Source organism: Agaricus bisporus (genome assembly GCF_000300575.1).
Source record: "Agaricus bisporus var. bisporus H97 unplaced genomic scaffold AGABI2scaffold_11, whole genome shotgun sequence".
Classification (NCBI taxonomy): domain Eukaryota; kingdom Fungi; phylum Basidiomycota; class Agaricomycetes; order Agaricales; family Agaricaceae; genus Agaricus; species Agaricus bisporus.
This window is the reverse complement of record NW_006267346.1, coordinates 45,969-62,786: the sequence shown is the minus strand read 5'-3', so window position 1 is coordinate 62,786 and position 16,818 is coordinate 45,969. Positions and strand designations below refer to the sequence as shown.

Sequence of the window (16,818 nt, the reverse complement as noted above, 5' to 3'; positions counted from 1 at the left end):
TATGCAAATCGATTCTCTCTCTTGCGGGATCATACCGTCCACTCGTCGGCGAAAGCTAGGAAGAACCGATGAGGACTGGACAGTGAGAGTTGATGCGGTACCCACGTCATTTTGCCAGCCCTTGGCGTCTTTTTTGAGCAAACCAGCTCGTATGGAAGCCACACCGGTGTTGTATGAAAAGTCTCTTGAAAAGTAACGGAAGAAATCGATGAGTCTAGGAGAGAGGTCAGTGGGTGGATGGGGTGAGAACGTGAAGACGTGCAGCTCAGCTACGGATTCTGTATTTTCCGATTGCCAACGCTGACAAAGGATATCGGTATCGTCAAAAAACCTGTGTCCGGTTAGTCTATTATTGGAGAGTGATGTGGCGCACTGACCAGACGTTGTAGCCGTTGAGGGTGGTATCGTCCTGTGGGGTGGTGTGAGTGTGGAATGAGGCAAAGAAGGGGAGGGAGGGACCTTGTTGATGGGACGTAATGGAGGCATTTGTTGAAGATTAGGAAGGACGGGAGGGTTTTTTACATGAACGAGGAAATAAATTACGAGGAGGACGTAGCCGTAGGAGGAAAGAGTGCCTTTGTAGGGAGAATTGATTTTTCTAGAAGAGAATGAGGGTGGGAGAGGGGTGGAGAAGAAAAGAGGGCAAACCTTCTCTTACTCCAGATCTTGACTGGTGGAAGGATGAGAAGAGAAGGAGGGGGGAGGGGGAGTGACTTACGAAATAGAACGAGGGTGCGCACGCGAGTAGGATCAATTTTTGCATAAGTTAATAAGAGACGCGTGTTTTCGATTGCGAGTCTGTTTTCAAAGCCGATGTCGCAAGCGATGCCAGAGGGGAGGCCTGGGGAGGGGTCGAGGGAGAGTTTGACGATGGGAATTCGAGCGTGAGGGAGGGGTTTGACGTGGAATCGGGTTTCTGGGGGGTGTGAGAGGAGAGGAAGAGAGAGAGAGGAAAGAGACGGACCGCGCTCGAGGAGGTCACCGAGGATGGTGACGAGATCTGCGGGGTTGAGACGCTCGGGCGAGTCGATGAGGCAGCAGAGGTCCATGTCTGGGGGTGGTGAGCGAGGAAGTAATAGAAAAACAGACACCATACCCGAGTTGCGAAGAGAAAAGCCATTAGCGGTTGAACCAAAGGCGAGGAGGCGGCAGTTGGGCTGAATGTTGCGGATGAGACGCTGGAGAAGGCGGCGGACGTTCTCCTTCACATGAAGCTCGTCTGGGGGTGGAAGGAGCTGGATGACAAAATCAAAGAGACACTGGGAGAGATCTGCGCTGAAGCGGGGTCTGCGCGGGGACGCCATGCGGCAGGAGACAAGGAGGCTCGCACAAACATCCCCCAACACCCCCATGGCCTTTTTCGCTCGGCCCCAGTCCACCGCAGTCCGCATCTCACAGCCCACAGACGACCCAGAGCCAAGGAGAGGTGGGTGGCGAGTGAACAACAAAGATGTAACTAACCCTCTCTAGACACCGTGCAGCGACAGTGCAGAAACATTGTGATCTATGGCCACTGCAAGTATCAGGACAAGGGCTGCCAGTACTTTCATCCCCCTCCCGACGCCCCCGCCAGTCCTCCACCCACCGCCGCCCTCTCTGCCCACGCCATCAACGCCCCCATCTTTGTCCCCAAAGCCGCCGCCGTCCCCCACGACGACTATGACGAGTTTTCGTACACCGCCGCCGATGCCGCTGCCGTCGACGATCTCACCTCGGGCGTAAGCGATCTCTCCCCTCTCTGCTCCCAGCTCATCTCTCCCAGGGCTACTATGACGATTCCCAGTACCAATACGTCCCTCCCTACGACCCAAACGGCATCGACTCTCTCTATCTCCATCCTCCCCCCTTTCTTCGCCAGCCCGTGTGTGTTCCACCTAAATATATAATCTCTTCTCACTCAATCACAACAGCTCAATTATCTCCTCTACACACCCTCTCTCCCAGACGACTCTTCCACCAACACCCATTTCATCCCCCCCTCTTCCCAACTCCGCCAACACCTTCAATCTCAGAGTGAATCCATTCGCACCGTCGCTCCTCCAGGTTCACTCCTTACCCTAAATCCCTCCAACCCATCACTCATCTTTTTTCAGGCCTTCCAGACGAATGCCAAGGCTATCACTCCTTCGTCCCCCTCGAACCCACTTCCGGTGAACGTCGCAAATTAGGCAACTGGTACTCTACCGTCTATCGTGCCATACGTGTATCCGACGGTCGACCCTATGCTCTCCGTCGCATCGAAAGTCCGTTTTTCTCTTGTTCTCTTTTCCCCCCCAAAATAAACCTTTATTGTAGATTACCGATTGATGCATCAATCTGCTTTTTCCGCAATTGAATTATGGTCCTCCATTCGTCATCCTAGCATTGTTCCCGTTCAGGAAGCTTTTACCACAAAAGCCTTCAATGATAATTGTACATCTCCATCAGATTGTGTTGTGCCTTGCCCTAACCATTTGCATTCTTTCCAGCCCTGCTCGTATCCTACGCTTACTTCCCAGACGCCCAAACCCTCTATGACGTCCATTTTAAATCTATCAACGGCGCCCCTCCCCCACCACCTCCATCCTCCGTGCCTCCTTCTGCAGGAAGACGTGCGAGGGGACCTAGTGACCCTGCAAGTGAACTGGAACCACAAAACTCGGTCATTCCAGAACGTACCTTGTGGTCGTATATCGTCCAAATCGCAAGTGCCATCAAAAAAGTTCACGAGACGGGTAATCCTGTTCGTATGATCGACGCCACAAAAATACTCGTCACCGGTCAAAATCGGTTTGCGTCTCCCATTCTCTTAGTAGAAGGATTTCTGCTCAACTGTTTACAGTATACGAATATCATCTTGTGGTATCATCGATCTTCTCATGCATAACAGTCTCACTCTGCAACAATCCATCGAATACAATGCTACGCTTCTTCAAGAAGATCTTACTCTTTTTGGAAGACTTGTGTTTTCGTTGAGTTGTGGGACTATTCATGCGTGGACGGCACCCCAATTTCAGAAAAGTTTGGATTGGATGACGAGGTGGTATCAACCGGATTTGAAAAGCGTGGCATTGTATTTGATAAGTAAACCTGGGGTACACAAATTGAAGGTGTGTGTGTTTCTCACCTTCTGATGGGTTGATAAATAACTGATGAATGATGATTGGATTAGACGATTGATCATTTGATGGAGATGATTAGACCGAAAGTGCAAGCCGAAATGGAAGAAGCTTTACTGTGCGTTGTTGTTGGTATCCTCATCATCTTTCAATCAATTGAATAAAAGACAAAAGTGCGACGGATCGACTTCAACAAGATTTACTCAGTGAACTCGAAAACGCCAGACTTGTCCGTTTGTTATGTAAATTTGGGTTTATAAACGAACGACCCGAGTGCGTTTTTCATTCCGAGTTTGCAAAAATTCAATTTCTTATTTATCTTGATAGGTTCGCTTTGGAACCTCGGTGGTCGGAAACGGGGGATAGATATATAATCAAGTTGTTTAGAGATTATGTGTTTCATCAAGTGGATGAACATGGGAATCCTATAGTGAACATGTCGCATGTCTTGACATGTTTAAACAAGGTAAGTCTTTCACCCTGCCATTCATAAAGTTCATTAAACATTAACAACCCCGTGAAGTTGGATGCGGGATCGGAAGAGAAGGTGATGTTGGTGTCGAGAGATGATACGAGTTGTTTGGTGGTGAGTTATAAAGAAATTAAAGCGTGTATGGAAGGTGCTTTTAGGTAAATGTTTTTTTGAGGTTCTGATTGAAAAGAAAGCATGACTGAAAATTATGTTTAAAGTGACCTTGCGAGACCGAGTACGATGGTGACGTTTCAATCTGCTCGATGAAAAAATGGGAATGTGTGTGTAGGTTTGTAGGAACGTATACATAAGTTTGTTGTTAGATATGTAAAGCCATGGAGTTCTCTTTCAAAAATCCCTTTTTTCACCACCAATAAACAATCATGGCTAATCTTGTCAACCACTCGCTCGTCGGTCTTCTGAGTTTCGGACATTTCGTTGTTTACTTCATGTCGCATAAATTGACTGTAACTAAACTTTGAAGTCTTGTACAGTGACATGCAGTAACGGGACCGGTCGTGTGTAGCAACTTCCCCCTTTAATCCTCCAGCTTTAAGCCTTTGATAAAAGGGTGGCTGTGAACTCTGAAATAACCGATTCTCAACCCTTGGATCGAGCTCACATAAGCTTTGCTTTTGTTTGGTTTGGGAGACATGGCCGACAACTTTTATGACTCCCGCTCCGCGATATCTTTGACGATCGTTGAAATTCCACTTCACATCCCGGACAACCATCTAAGTACCTTTATGATGGAAAACGTCAATTGCGACCAAGCTCTCCATTCCGAACAACTTCTCCTCTTACGTACATTCGGGTTTCCAGCTCCTGGAGCATCCCTCGACCGCGTCAACCGTGATACGAAACTCCTTGACGCCATCGCATTGCTGCTGTCCACTGGTCTGCCAGGAGATCATTATGCAGTTGCGTTTGATAAGCGCCAGGGTCTAGAGGTCGTCCTGGCAAAGGATGGAACACCTACCTCGGAAGATATAGTTGATGCAAAGGAGCTTTTCTCTAGCCTCAGTGATCCGAACATTCGTGTGGCAAAAGACTTATATCCTTTCGTGGCACGACGATGTCGAGTAAATGTAGCAAAGCGGGTTAAAAAACTACAAACTTCCATCATAGAAACTGGGTTCTACGATGACTTCTGTTTGAGACTCGAGTCACTCGACCAATGCTCTTTAGGAGATCATCCCCTATCACCGAATGAAATTCAACGAGAATTTCCTTGGGGTGCTGATTCAATTGTAAAATACAGCACGGCAACGCCGCTTTCAATGATATTGCGAAGCGTTCTCGACCGTCTTGTAGGAGCTTTGGCATATGGCTATCCACCTCCGTGCCTCAATACTTGCGAAGTCTTTATTTCTGCGGCGGTGGGTTATGAGGCAACATGCAGGGTATGAGAAGGTGGAGAGATTTCAACGGTGTACGGAAAAGCTATGTCGCTACGTTGACGATGTCCCCTATCTTCTCAGGAGCGCAAAGCGGCTAGGAGGGCCGGTGAAACATCGTTGGGTCACAGATGAGTCTTTGGGGATTCAAGTGGGACAAGAGGATGTTCACATTCATGCCGAAACTCCGCCTGAAGCTATCCGTCGTGCATCAGTGTACGCCCGACAATTAAGGAGCCTTCAAACGCTCAAACATTCCAACTTTGGCCCTTGGGAACGAACAGTGCACACATGCCTGCACGCTGAACTTCGCATCATACTCCATTTTGGCGATGAGGGCGATAGATTTCAAACGATGGGGTTGAGTAAACCCAGTTGTTTGTGTTGTGTGTTGTGGATGAAGGAACATAATTTCTGGTGCGGTATACACTGGGCGGCAAGATCTCATTATAAACCGGATGCGACTTGGGCTTTTGCCACTCGTGCATGCCCGAATGTGAAAGATCCTGGGTTGAGGGAATGTGATAAGAAGGTGGCATCTCGTGTATTTGAACATTTACAAGGTAAGGTCTGGGATGCTGCAGATTATGAGGGTGTAAGCGCTTTAGAATTACTAGCGGGTTAATTTGTTGTCTAGATCTTGGACAGTAGGCGTGGTTTCTCGGAACATTGTTTAGGATGGAAGTGTCATTCAATTGTTTACTGCATCTCTTTCCAGCTTTCTGCGATATTCATGATGGTGACAAGGGTTTCTTGAAAATCAACTAATCCGAGGGAAAGTATACAAGGTCTTGGTTGATTTCTCTTTCCCTTCGAAACTCTGGTATGCTTCTTTCTTTCTGCTCCGTACATCCTCTCAGTGTTTTCAGACAAGTAAACGCTAAGCAATTTCAGTGGCCCGGCAATGTGGAGCAAAAATTGCTTAAGAGGATTAAAAAGCGCTTCTGTTGGGCACGTTAGAGCCGAATCTCTCTTTCACACTAAATAATATTGTACTCGGTTTTGGGCCAGTGGGTTCATTGCCACCGAGATGGTTCCATTCTGACCGGAGCTTGATTAAATCCAGAGCAAGTCGTCTTACTGGTACAGGTACTGACTTACCCGTTATGGAACTGCTCCAGAACACCGATGGGAGTCATGGGACTGCCAAATTTTGGACCTTAACGGTCTTAAGTCGCGAGCAAAACTCACTCAGTGCACGTACCTCGCCTATTGTTCGACTTCACATCAGGCTAGGGATATCGAATTTACCGCACACTCGGGCTTGCCCTTATTATTGTAAGTAGGCGAGGGACATCTCGAAGGGCGGAGCTTCAACTGTATGTTATACTTAGGAATTCCCTGTATAGCGTCGACTCGCCTCTCGACTATTCTTGCTTATTCATATCTAATCTACACATCGCACTCGATCTCGAAGTCGCAGGATACCTTCTATCATGTGTTTATATCTGCATCCCGATCTAGAAGCTTCATTAGCTAGGTTGACATATACCCAGGTCGTCAGATGATGTTTAATAGAATGTTCTAGTTCTACGAACTGAGGCGACACTTATAACAGGCCGAAAACGATTCAAGATCAAATCAAACTCTGTCGTGCTCCGAATAGTCCCATGGAGCCAGCTGCCCCCCCTTCGTAAGTTGGGATCCGAGGAATGAATTGAGCCTGATATATCATCCGAGCAGCGTAGCGGACGAACTAATCGTGCACAATGACGCATTTTATTTCAACCATGATCCCATGGTCGTCTTCCTAGTGAGTTAGTGGCCCAAGAGTTACAGAATATTAATTATAGCCATAGGTTGAAAATCAGTTGTTCAAGGTCCATCGCTATTATTTCATTCAAGGATCAGAGTTTTTTCAGAACTTGTTCGCTGAGGCTGGGGGAGGAGAAGCCAGTGGTACTGAGGGTATTTCTGACGAGCACCCAATTCCCCTGCCCGGTGTTACGGTGAAGGAGTTTAAAACGTTATTGCGGTTCTTCTATGCTATGTGGGTCTGTGGAATTTTTTATTGGATCGGGCGCTGACCATTGTCACACATTTCATCCAGGGCAGAGCGCATGGAAGACATAGAAACCGGTTTTGATCTGCTGAAACTCGAAATTGATGAGCAACTCGCTCTCCTCAGCATTTCTCATCGATTCATGTTCGATAACATCTTCAAGTACATGCTTCGCGTCATTTGTCCTGGCGACCTCCATGTCTTGGACAGAATTCGATTTGGCGACAGGTATGAACTGCGCGAATGGCTCCTTTCTGCGTACGGGACCCTTCTTGACCGTTCTTCGGAGAGATTGACCGAGGAAGAAATCAATTTGTTGGGTTTGGATAGGGTCGTTCGACTGCTGGAGGCCAAGCTTTTCTTGTCTCGAGAAAAACTGGAGAATAGCGGGTGTTATAATTGCCGCCATCAGAGGGGTCGTTCTACAACGTCCATCAAAGACGTTACGATGATGTATTTTCCAGATCTGCTCAACCTACCGCCTGAGCCTATAGTAATCGTATAAGTCGGAAGCCTGAAACTCCCTTTAGTATACCTATATTGTAGGGTTGCGAATTAATAAGTACTTTCATCCCTCCAATCTCGTTTGGATTGACCTTGTAACCCGAGAGCTATACGGAAAGAGGTGAAAGTCCTCACTGAAGTAGCACACCGGGTGTTCCAACATATGGGTGGCGAGAGGTGGTGCAAGGGAAGGAAGGTTTAGGGCCAAGGGCCTGATTATGTAATAACCTTACTTGCTAATGGAGTACGGTGAGTCGATTAATCCGGATAGCCGTTAGGTCATTTTCGGTAATATTCGGGTACATAATTCCCTATCAAATGGGGTACAGCCCGTTGTACCCATGTACTATAAATAGAACTACTATGCTAATGCTAGTGCTACTAATACTTATCCGCCCTAGTGTGCCTCTCCCCGAGCTCTTTATACATTAAATAACTACATATTAATTATAATAATATACCAAATATATTCAAAAGGAAGGAGGATCAAATTAAGCAAAGAGAAATTGAAACTGGTTCTACAAAACCAGCATCATGATTAGCTGAGATTCTGGTTTCATAGAACCAGAAATCTGTTGTAGCTGAAACACTGGTTTTAAGAAACCAGAAATACATTGTAGTCGAGATTCTGGTTTTACAGGACCAGAAATCCGTTGTAGCCGAAATACTGGTTTTACAGAACCAGAAATATATTGTAGTCGAAATTCTGGTTTTACAGAACCAGAAATATGTTATAGCTAAAATACTGGCTTTACGGAACCATTGGTTCCGAAAAATCAGTGACATAATAATCAATATTCATGATAAGATAGGTATATAATCAAATCAATCTGATACTAATGATCTAATTAAAACATAGATACTTGGGCCTTACCCCAATATAATATATGACCTATATACCTCACATATGCATATAGACAGGCCTATAAAATCTTGACATCTATGACTAAAGTGCAAGTTCAGTTCCGTAGGACTGGTTTCATCACATATCAATGTTAGAACCGGTACTGAGGAACCAAAAACAATGATATTTCATTAGCACTAATGTATTTACTAATATTACTAATAATTTACTAGTGTGAGTACCATCGGCTGTACCCCTTTTGTAAGGGAATTATGTACCCCTTGGTAACCGTATAGCACTCGACGGCTGCCCCGATTAATCTAATCTAAGTTTATCAGTCTCTTAGAATAGTACTGCTAGTAGGTGCCAGAAGATACGTAGTCGGGCATGAGACTACTTATACCGCCGTCAGAAAATTCTTGTACCAGATTTATCCCTTCTTCTATTTGTGCCCACCTGGCTATGGATTTGAATTCTTCGTAAGACGGGTCTTGGAAAAGAAAACGCGACGAAAACTGACATCTCATCTTTGAGCCCTGGCAGAAGCCAAACCCCTGTTCGCGCTGAGACCTTTTATCTTGAAGATGATTCGATGGTTATCTTTCTTGTGAGTCGTAGTCATTCAAGTCTCAAGTAAGCAAGCTAACCGGGCGGCGCAGGTTGAGAATCAACTCTTCAAAGTTCATCGCCGGTTTTTCATTCAAGGTTCTGAGATTTTTCGCCATATGTTTTCCCAAGCCGGTGTCAAGGACACAGCCGCGATAGGTGAAGGAATGTCTGACGAGAAGCCTATTGTTCTCAAGCATGTATCTGTGAAAGAATTCCGGAGTCTTTTGCGCTTATTCTATGCAATGTGTGCATATCTAAAATTCTCTTAAAGGCAGCGAGCTTCATCTAACTTATTACTGAACAGGACACTGCCCATACCCAACAAAAACGGACTTTCTGACGCCCTGGACTTTGAGCTAGACGAGAAACTCGCTATCCTCAGCATTGCTCACCGATTTGTCTTTGACAAAATCTTCGAGTACATCTGCGGAAAAATCGAGCCTGACGAGGTTCCGGTGGTAGATAGGATTCGCCTTGGTGACAAATATCGTCTGAACAAGTGGCTGTATTCAGCATACAAGACCATTCTGGGGCGAACTCCGGGCGAAAAGCTATCCCTCGAAGAAGCTGATGCTTTGGGTTTGGAAAGAGTTGTTGATGTCCTTGAGGCTAAGAACCTCATATTACATCAAGCTTATTCTGACGGGCCCTCGCGTCATCTAACTCCCTGTCAAAGCTGCAAGTGTCGTTCAACTTGCAAATATTGTATTCAATGGGTTCATACAACACTAGCTGCGATCTCAGAAGGGACAGAGATATGTTCTACTGTACCGTTGGTTAGACGCAATCCCCATTTTTAAGCATTAATAGGCTCGTTCTTCTTTCCTATATAAGTGACCCACCGGCAGATTCGTTCTGTTCGTTAATAACCTTCTAGAAAAAGCGGCTTTATCACCGGACGGACGATGAACTAAAGTGTCTTCTTGTCAAAAATATCGGGCTCACAAGTGTACCAGGGAAAAAAATTCTGAATGCCACTTCGGGTGAGCATATTTTGTGGAGTTAATTTCCCAATGTTTGTGAAGCTAATGAACTATTTGGGGTGCGGCTGACCGATCAACAACCTCTTTCTTTCTATTACTTACCACTCTCTCATGGTCAACAGTGTAATCAATCACCGGTTGTTTAATGCGTCAAAGGAGACGGATAGTTCGGCTGCCGATATAAATCTAATGTTCATCGGCGCTCACTGATCGATAATTGATAATCGATGGTACTATCGTCATATCCTACTATAAGCATTGAAGCTTGAAGTCCAATCTACATCCATCCGCAGCCGTAGAAGTTTCTTTTCCCAACTTTATCATAATAGAAGTCGCTCAATAATGTTCGCGCATGTTCTACGCCAAGCAGGAAAGTGATCTACTGATACTTATAACCGTCGAAGGTATGCGATCGTGATCGGCATTCACATGGATCCAACAACTCCCGCTTCGTAGGTCAAGAAAGACTTGTGCATCAAATTCCTAATCAGCGCATTTCCAGCAGACCTCGGGTTCGCCATGGCACCTATTTTTTGGACGTTGATCCCATGGCAATTTTCCTAGCGAGTTTCGCTGCTTGTTATGTCTGCCATCTAAAATAACGAACAGCGAAGGTTGAAAATGAACTGTTCCGAGTCCACCGCCACCCTTTCATCCAAGGATCAGAAGTCTTTCGGGATATGTTCGCGGTAAAGGGTGCTACTGAAGGTATGACCGAAGAACAACCGATCCCGCTACCGGGTGTAACTGTACAAGAGTTCGAAGTGTTGTTGCGGTTTTTTTACGCGACGTGAGTATGTTCAACCTGATCAAAGCGAAGCAGACTCCATCTGATTTTTTTTATCCCGCACAGGGCTATACGGCCCACGCCCAATGAAAGGCCCTTGATTCAGATCCTTGGATATGATCAAGAAGAGAAGCTTGCTCTTCTCAGCCTCGCCCACCGATTCGTCTTTGACAAGATTTTTCAATACATCCTAAAGGAGATTAATCCCGACGACATTCCGGTAGTAGAAAGGATTCGCCTTGGTGACAAATACGACCTGAACGAATGGCTCTTATCCGCGTACAAGAACATTCTCGATCATACTCCTGAACTCGACCATACTCCTGAAGGGAAGCCAACTAAGGAGGAAGCTGAGGTATTGGGCTTGGAAAGGGTCAATAAACTTCTTCAGGCTAAGAACTGGATGTTGTATGAACAAGCCGTAGCCTATAAAAAGCACGCCAAACTGTACCAAGGCTACGCAAAGTCCTTCAAAAGCTTAGCAGAATCGTACAAAAGCTATGCAGAATCGTACAAAAGCTACGCAGAGTCCTACAAAACCCACATCGGCCATCGGTGCCTCCGGTGCCCCGACCCTGTCAATCAAGGTGAAATGATATCCGGGTCGGCCCTGCCCACTTTACCTCTGGATGAGGTGGTGACGACATCCTCTGAGAACATATTGAAGAAGTATTTTTCAGGTGATTGAAAGAATCAGGTACGCCTCATACTTAACGACGGTTGTATTTAATCTCAGTCATTTCTAGAAAATCGGAAGTAACATTGAGATGGACGATGGTTCATGAGACTTGACGAGCATTAGCGAGTGACTGCATCACATAGCCGTGCTCCGCTTTGTTCCTCATGTATCCTGTATATGAATCAACAATGAGACAACGACTTACGCAAAGGATGACGTAGTACCTTGGTGCAACCTCATATGTGAAATCTACAAAGAAAGATATATAATGGAGAAAGTGCAACTGTGTAAGGTCCTCCTTCTTTCACGTCCAGAGAGACACAGAGAAACAGCATCATAATTCACGATGGTAATTCTCTTTCTTTTGGGACAAGTTGAAACCCGAACGAGGAACTAATCTTTCACTCGGTGTAGGTTAATGTTGGAATCAATGGGTACGTTCTTGAGAGATGTTTCATAACTTTTTCATCCTTTTATATGCTCGTACGATAGGTTTGGTAAGTTTGTGGAACTGTCTGTTGCATCAATCGCACTAAATAAAAAAAATATGAAGGGAGGATCGGACGTCTCGTCCTCAGAAATGCATTACAAATGCAAAATCTCACTGTTGTAGCTGTTAATGAGTTGAGCATCCTTTCACCAACAATGCCATAAAGGGTGTGCGCTTACCGAGGCTATATCTAGTCCTTTCCTTGACGTTGAATACATGGTAAAGCGCTTCTATCTACTGGTCTCACTTGCTTCACTCAAGGTTTTATAGGCGTATCTGTTCAAGTATGATTCCGTTCATGGACGATATCAAGGAAAAGTCGAAACCAAGGACGGGAAATTGATCATTGATGGACATAAAATCGCGGCTTTCGCAGAACGTGAACCGGCAAATATTAAATGGGGCGAATGCGGCGCTGAGTACATCGTTGAATCTACTGTGAGTAGATGTGCCCGGTTCTTTGTTACCCTCACTTTGAGCTAAGAGGGCATATAGGGCGTGTTCAAAACAGAAGAATTGTGTGTAATGATATGTTTGAATCTGTTTCGGATTGCGAATTGATCGTATCTTGGGTAGAGCGAAGGAGCATTTGAAGGGTGGAGCGAAGAAAGTTGTCATCACCGCTCCTGGGAGTGGCGTACCCACATACGTCGTAGGTGTCAATCTGGATAAATACGATCCTAAAGAAGTTGTGGTAAGTATAATATATATCCTCTATCAGCGCGTACGCGGCAAAAAGAAATCTGACGAAATAACAGATTTCAAATGCTTCGTGCACTACCAATTGCCTAGCAGTCCTGGCGAAGGTCATCAATGACAAATTTGGAATTGTGGAAGGCTTGATGACGACAGTGCATGCCACCACAGCCACGCAAAAGACTGTCGATGCTCCTGCAAAGAAGGATTGGCGTTCTGGAAGGAGTGTTACAAATAACATCATTCCAGCATCTACGGGTGCCGCTAAAGCTGTTACAAAGGCGATTCCTGATTTGGAGGGTAAACTCACGTACGTCAGACTCGCTATTTTCCAAAGACCTTCAGCGCTGACAGCGACTGTGGCAGTGGACTGGCATTCCGAGTCCCGACACTAGACGTATCGGTTGTTGACCTCGTCGTTCGCCTCGAAAAGGAAACCAGTTACGATGACGTCAAAAAAGCCATGAAAGACGCAGCCGACGGTAAACACCCGGGCATCGAGAAAGGCATTGTCGACTATACGGAAGAAGACGTTGTTTCCACCGATTTCGTTGGGAGCAACTATTCGATGATCTTTGACGCAAAAGCGGGCATCGCGTTGAACTCGCGTTTTATGAAATTAGTTGCATGGTATGATAATGAGTGGGGATATGCGCGTAGAGTCTGCGATGAGGTTGTGTATGTAGCGAAGAAGAATTAAGAGGTCCGCAAGTAGATTGAAAGTTCAGTACGTTTTTAACAATAGAGCATTTTCGAGGCTTGCGTCATTCTGTGTCAGGCTAGCAGTTTATAAGCGTTGAGGATCTAGAGCTGCTGTTCCCGCGTCTCGAATGTTCTCGGTGTTTAGGGGTTAGCAATCTGATATGATAATAATTTGTGATGACATCGATAGTACAAAAACCCCAATTCCGGTCACATCCACCATCTCCGTTTTCTCCCATCTACACACAACAAGCTCATCGCCATGGTTTGTCTCTCGCTTGCATACCACCCAGCAGCTCACTGATGTCGACTTGTAGGTTAAAGTTGGAATCAACGGGTAAGTGTTTTGTCGTCGCGCTGTGGTTCCGGATCATCTCAGACTTTGGGTGTCTTGCAGTTTCGGTGAGTGACCACCCTGCATTCTGGCTATATGCGCGATACTGACCATCGCTCAAGGTCGTATCGGCCGCATTGTCCTCCGTAATGCTCTCCAATTCCAGGACATCGAAGTTGTCGCCGTGAACGAGTGGGTGAATTATGTGTCCCACATCTATCGATAGCTAACAATTCATGGCAGCCCGTTCATTGACCTCGAATACATGGTACTATGATCTAGAAGTTTATCACAATTCGATAGCGATCTAACCGTATATGCAGGCATACATGTTCAAGTACGACTCCGTCCACGGTCGCTTCAAGGGTACCGTTGAGGTCAAGAACGGTAGCCTTGTCGTCGACGGCAGGCCTATGAAAGTCTTCGCTGAACGTGATCCCGCTGCCATTCCTTGGGGTTCAGTCGGCGCCGACTACGTCGTGGAATCCACAGTGCGTCCTGACTCTGACTTGGTATTGATCTTATCTAATCTCTTATCTACATCGACCTAGGGTGTATTCACTACTATCGACAAGTGCGTTATCGATGCGAGCAAGCAATCATTCATATCTTCTGATGTTTCTGCAGGGCTTCGGCTCACTTGAAGGGGGGCGCCAAAAAAGTCGTTATCTCCGCTCCTTCGGCCGATGCGCCGATGTATGTCTGCGGTGTTAACCTTGACAAGTACAATCCCAAGGACACAATTGTACGTCGCATTACATCGTTGTTTTTGTATTACAGGTTGATTTTCGTCGTGGTAGATCTCGAACGCTTCTTGCACAACCAATTGCTTGGCTACTCTTGCTAAAGTCATTCACGATAACTTTGGTATCGTTGAGGGTCTGATGACCACTGTTCACGCCACCACCGCTACTCAAAAGACTGTGGATGGTCCTTCTCACAAGGACTGGCGTGGTGGCCGTGGTGTCGGCAATAACATCATTCCTTCCTCTACTGGCGCGGCCAAGGCCGTCGGAAAGGTTATCCCTTCACTCAACGGCAAGCTCACGTATGTTTGATTGTGTGGCTGTCTAACCCTTGTACTCACTAATTCTCTGTCATGCATAGTGGTCTCTCGATGCGTGTTCCCACTCAGGACGTTTCCGTTGTCGATCTTGTTGTTCGTCTTGAGAAGCCCGCTTCCTATGAACAAATCAAGGAGGTCATGCGCAAGGCCGCTGAAGGCGAATACAAGGGAATCATCGCATACACCGACGAGGACGTGGTTTCCACTGACTTCATTAGTGATAACAATTCTTGTGTCTTTGATGCCAAGGCCGGAATTCAGCTTAGCCCGAACTTTGTCAAGCTGATTGCTTGGTACGATAACGAATGGGGATACTCGCGCCGTGTCTGCAACCTCCTCCAATACGTTGCAAAGGAGGACGCCAAGGCTGGCATCTAGATAGTTGCTTGAATGCGCCGCCCGTCAAAAAAGAAAATCGAACTTTTTATAGTGTAATGGTATCAAGTTTAGAATATGTGCTGTTCTGTGATTTCATTTCTGTTTAGAAGTGCGTTAAGGGATGATATATTGATACATTGATGGATGTCAGAAATGCATGAATCAATGTGCTTTTTTGAATGGCGTGAAGTTTTTCAGTACCCGGGACCTGGCCATGGGCCATGGCATGGACTCGGAGATCCGACAGAAAGTCACGGGAGTGTTGTGTGTAGTCACGTGAGCAACGCGAGCGACGCGGTTGACGGGCGTCCATTTTTGACTTTCTTGTTCTCATCACACTCCAACCATCTTCTTCCATCGCCGTTGCCTCCCCTTTTTTTACCCGACTTTTCCTGGCAGACTTTGAACTATTTGAACCAGGATGTGGGCAAAGTTCAGTTCCGCATTGAAATCGACAACGACGAGGCCTCAAGAGCCTGAAGAGACAAGATCCACAACACCGGTGCATTTTGGTCCGTCGCGGGCTGAAACACCGCAGAGTATCGGGCGTAGCCAGGCAGAAGTTACCGCTCACTTACTGGGAGAAAGTAGTTCTGACTCGACTGCTTTCGGCGTTCCGAGTACTTCACACATCTCACCACTACCACAACCACAGCACTCATCACCTCCCCCATCACCCTCCAGACGTAGTCTGTTCAAACGATCCAAAGACACTGATTCTGTCCGCGGTACTTCCACGTCACTCAAGCTGTTACCGAAGAAAATTCGAGGCAGTCTGCCTTTTGGTAACGGTATGTTCTTCCTCATCTTACAGCTCTTGAGCTGTTTGAACGGATCCTGTTGACGAGAGCTTCTGGGATGGTATATAGCGTCCCAATCCTCGTTAGCGAGTTCAATCGACTCGCATCAAAGTGCTGCCCCTGGCAAGCCACCATCAACCAAACCCGTGACTCAACACAAACACCGTTCATCACAAGACACACTTCGCTCATTCGCGAGTGCTGTACGTCGACCATCCCTGGACATCTTGCGCTCCGCCGTGCAGGAGACTTCCAGTACCGTGTCATCTCCTGTTGAATCCCCCATTGATGCCACCAGACAACTGCAACAACCTCAATGCAATTCTGTTCGCTCCATACTCCGTGATCCCAAAACTCCTGGGACCGGTCAAAGTGTCCGATTTTTCTCTCGTGATGCCTTTAAGGTCATCAGCCCGGAGGAATCTATGGATGAGAATTTCCTTACGCCACCGCAGCAGATTCGAATACCTGAACAGAATGCTTTTATGGATCGTCTAAACCAAACTGACACTCCCATTGCGCGTCTTTCCTCTCCTCAATCAAAATCTCGACCATCGCTCAATGGCATCTTCGGTCCTATGGATACCTTAAAGAAGGATAACGATTTCGATGCTCAGAGTCATACCTCTGGCAGCTCAGCAGCAATGTCATTATCGAGTTCATCACCATTTAACGCCAATGGCTCGCTGGACATGCCCAATCAACTTGATCTTCCTGCGTTTCCTCCTGGTTTAAATTTTGAAGTCGCTTCGTCGCTTGGGAGCGCGATTGATCTTGATTTATCTATGGATGGGGATACTGGTGGTACAAGGATGACATCCACACCTTGTAAACCTGGTAGATGGAACGAGGAGGGGAGACTCAATGACGAGGATGAGAAAGAGGAGACTAAAGTTGAGGAGATGGTCTTTGATGAGACGATTTCCATCCAACATTCCGTTCAACCGACGGAGGATGATACTATCTACCACTCCCTG

The 16,818-nt window shown here is 46.3% G+C and overlaps 7 protein-coding genes across 7 annotated transcripts in view; 6 read left to right on the top strand and 1 right to left on the bottom strand.

The window, feature by feature from the left end:
- Nucleotides 1-1,304, bottom strand: part of AGABI2DRAFT_210004 (hypothetical protein) — a gene marked incomplete at both ends in the record, with an annotated part of 3,581 nt that extends 2,277 nt beyond the window's left edge. Inside the window, 7 exons of the mRNA XM_006455509.1 lie at nt 77-331; nt 378-409; nt 460-598; nt 649-670; nt 719-916; nt 965-1,051; nt 1,097-1,304. Coding sequence (XP_006455572.1) covers nt 77-331; nt 378-409; nt 460-598; nt 649-670; nt 719-916; nt 965-1,051; nt 1,097-1,304 — 941 coding nt within the window. The remainder of the gene's footprint in view (nt 1-76; nt 332-377; nt 410-459; nt 599-648; nt 671-718; nt 917-964; nt 1,052-1,096) is intronic.
- A 39-nt stretch (nt 1,305-1,343) lies between these two features.
- Nucleotides 1,344-3,943, top strand: AGABI2DRAFT_210001 (hypothetical protein). The gene is made up of 13 exons (XM_006455508.1): nt 1,344-1,426; nt 1,471-1,865; nt 1,911-2,043; nt 2,094-2,243; nt 2,296-2,412; nt 2,469-2,769; nt 2,822-3,089; nt 3,152-3,216; nt 3,273-3,371; nt 3,426-3,564; nt 3,622-3,728; nt 3,789-3,850; nt 3,872-3,943. Exons 1-12 carry the CDS (start codon nt 1,351-1,353, stop codon nt 3,835-3,837), a joined length of 1,899 nt encoding a protein of 632 aa, XP_006455571.1. The 5' UTR covers nt 1,344-1,350; the 3' UTR covers nt 3,838-3,850; nt 3,872-3,943.
- Nucleotides 3,944-4,223: 280 nt separating this feature from the next.
- AGABI2DRAFT_121469 (hypothetical protein) lies at nt 4,224-5,592 on the top strand (the record flags this gene model as incomplete). The annotated part of the gene is made up of 2 exons (XM_006455507.1): nt 4,224-4,820; nt 4,885-5,592. 2 exons carry the CDS (start codon nt 4,224-4,226, stop codon nt 5,590-5,592), a joined length of 1,305 nt encoding a protein of 434 aa, XP_006455570.1.
- A 967-nt stretch (nt 5,593-6,559) lies between these two features.
- AGABI2DRAFT_187819 (hypothetical protein) lies at nt 6,560-7,550 on the top strand. Its single transcript, XM_006455506.1, has 4 exons — nt 6,560-6,600; nt 6,651-6,720; nt 6,767-6,957; nt 7,018-7,550. The coding sequence occupies exons 1-4, from the start codon at nt 6,578-6,580 to the stop codon at nt 7,472-7,474; spliced, it is 741 nt and encodes a 246-aa protein (XP_006455569.1). The 5' UTR covers nt 6,560-6,577; the 3' UTR covers nt 7,475-7,550.
- A 1,229-nt stretch (nt 7,551-8,779) lies between these two features.
- Nucleotides 8,780-9,726, top strand: AGABI2DRAFT_121467 (hypothetical protein; the record flags this gene model as incomplete). The annotated part of the gene is made up of 4 exons (XM_006455505.1): nt 8,780-8,796; nt 8,861-8,924; nt 8,977-9,170; nt 9,231-9,726. The coding sequence occupies 4 exons, from the start codon at nt 8,780-8,782 to the stop codon at nt 9,724-9,726; spliced, it is 771 nt and encodes a 256-aa protein (XP_006455568.1).
- Nucleotides 9,727-11,721: 1,995 nt separating this feature from the next.
- AGABI2DRAFT_153444 (glyceraldehyde-3-phosphate dehydrogenase 1) lies at nt 11,722-13,261 on the top strand (the record flags this gene model as incomplete). Its single annotated transcript, XM_006455504.1, has 9 exons — nt 11,722-11,724; nt 11,790-11,809; nt 11,933-11,998; nt 12,060-12,084; nt 12,136-12,303; nt 12,361-12,383; nt 12,442-12,559; nt 12,624-12,871; nt 12,928-13,261. The coding sequence occupies 9 exons, from the start codon at nt 11,722-11,724 to the stop codon at nt 13,259-13,261; spliced, it is 1,005 nt and encodes a 334-aa protein (XP_006455567.1).
- A 264-nt stretch (nt 13,262-13,525) lies between these two features.
- Nucleotides 13,526-15,041, top strand: AGABI2DRAFT_138631 (glyceraldehyde-3-phosphate dehydrogenase 2; the record flags this gene model as incomplete). Its single annotated transcript, XM_006455503.1, has 10 exons — nt 13,526-13,528; nt 13,581-13,600; nt 13,661-13,665; nt 13,720-13,789; nt 13,841-13,865; nt 13,921-14,088; nt 14,149-14,171; nt 14,225-14,342; nt 14,398-14,645; nt 14,705-15,041. 10 exons carry the CDS (start codon nt 13,526-13,528, stop codon nt 15,039-15,041), a joined length of 1,017 nt encoding a protein of 338 aa, XP_006455566.1.
- Nucleotides 15,042-16,818: the final 1,777 nt, after the last annotated feature.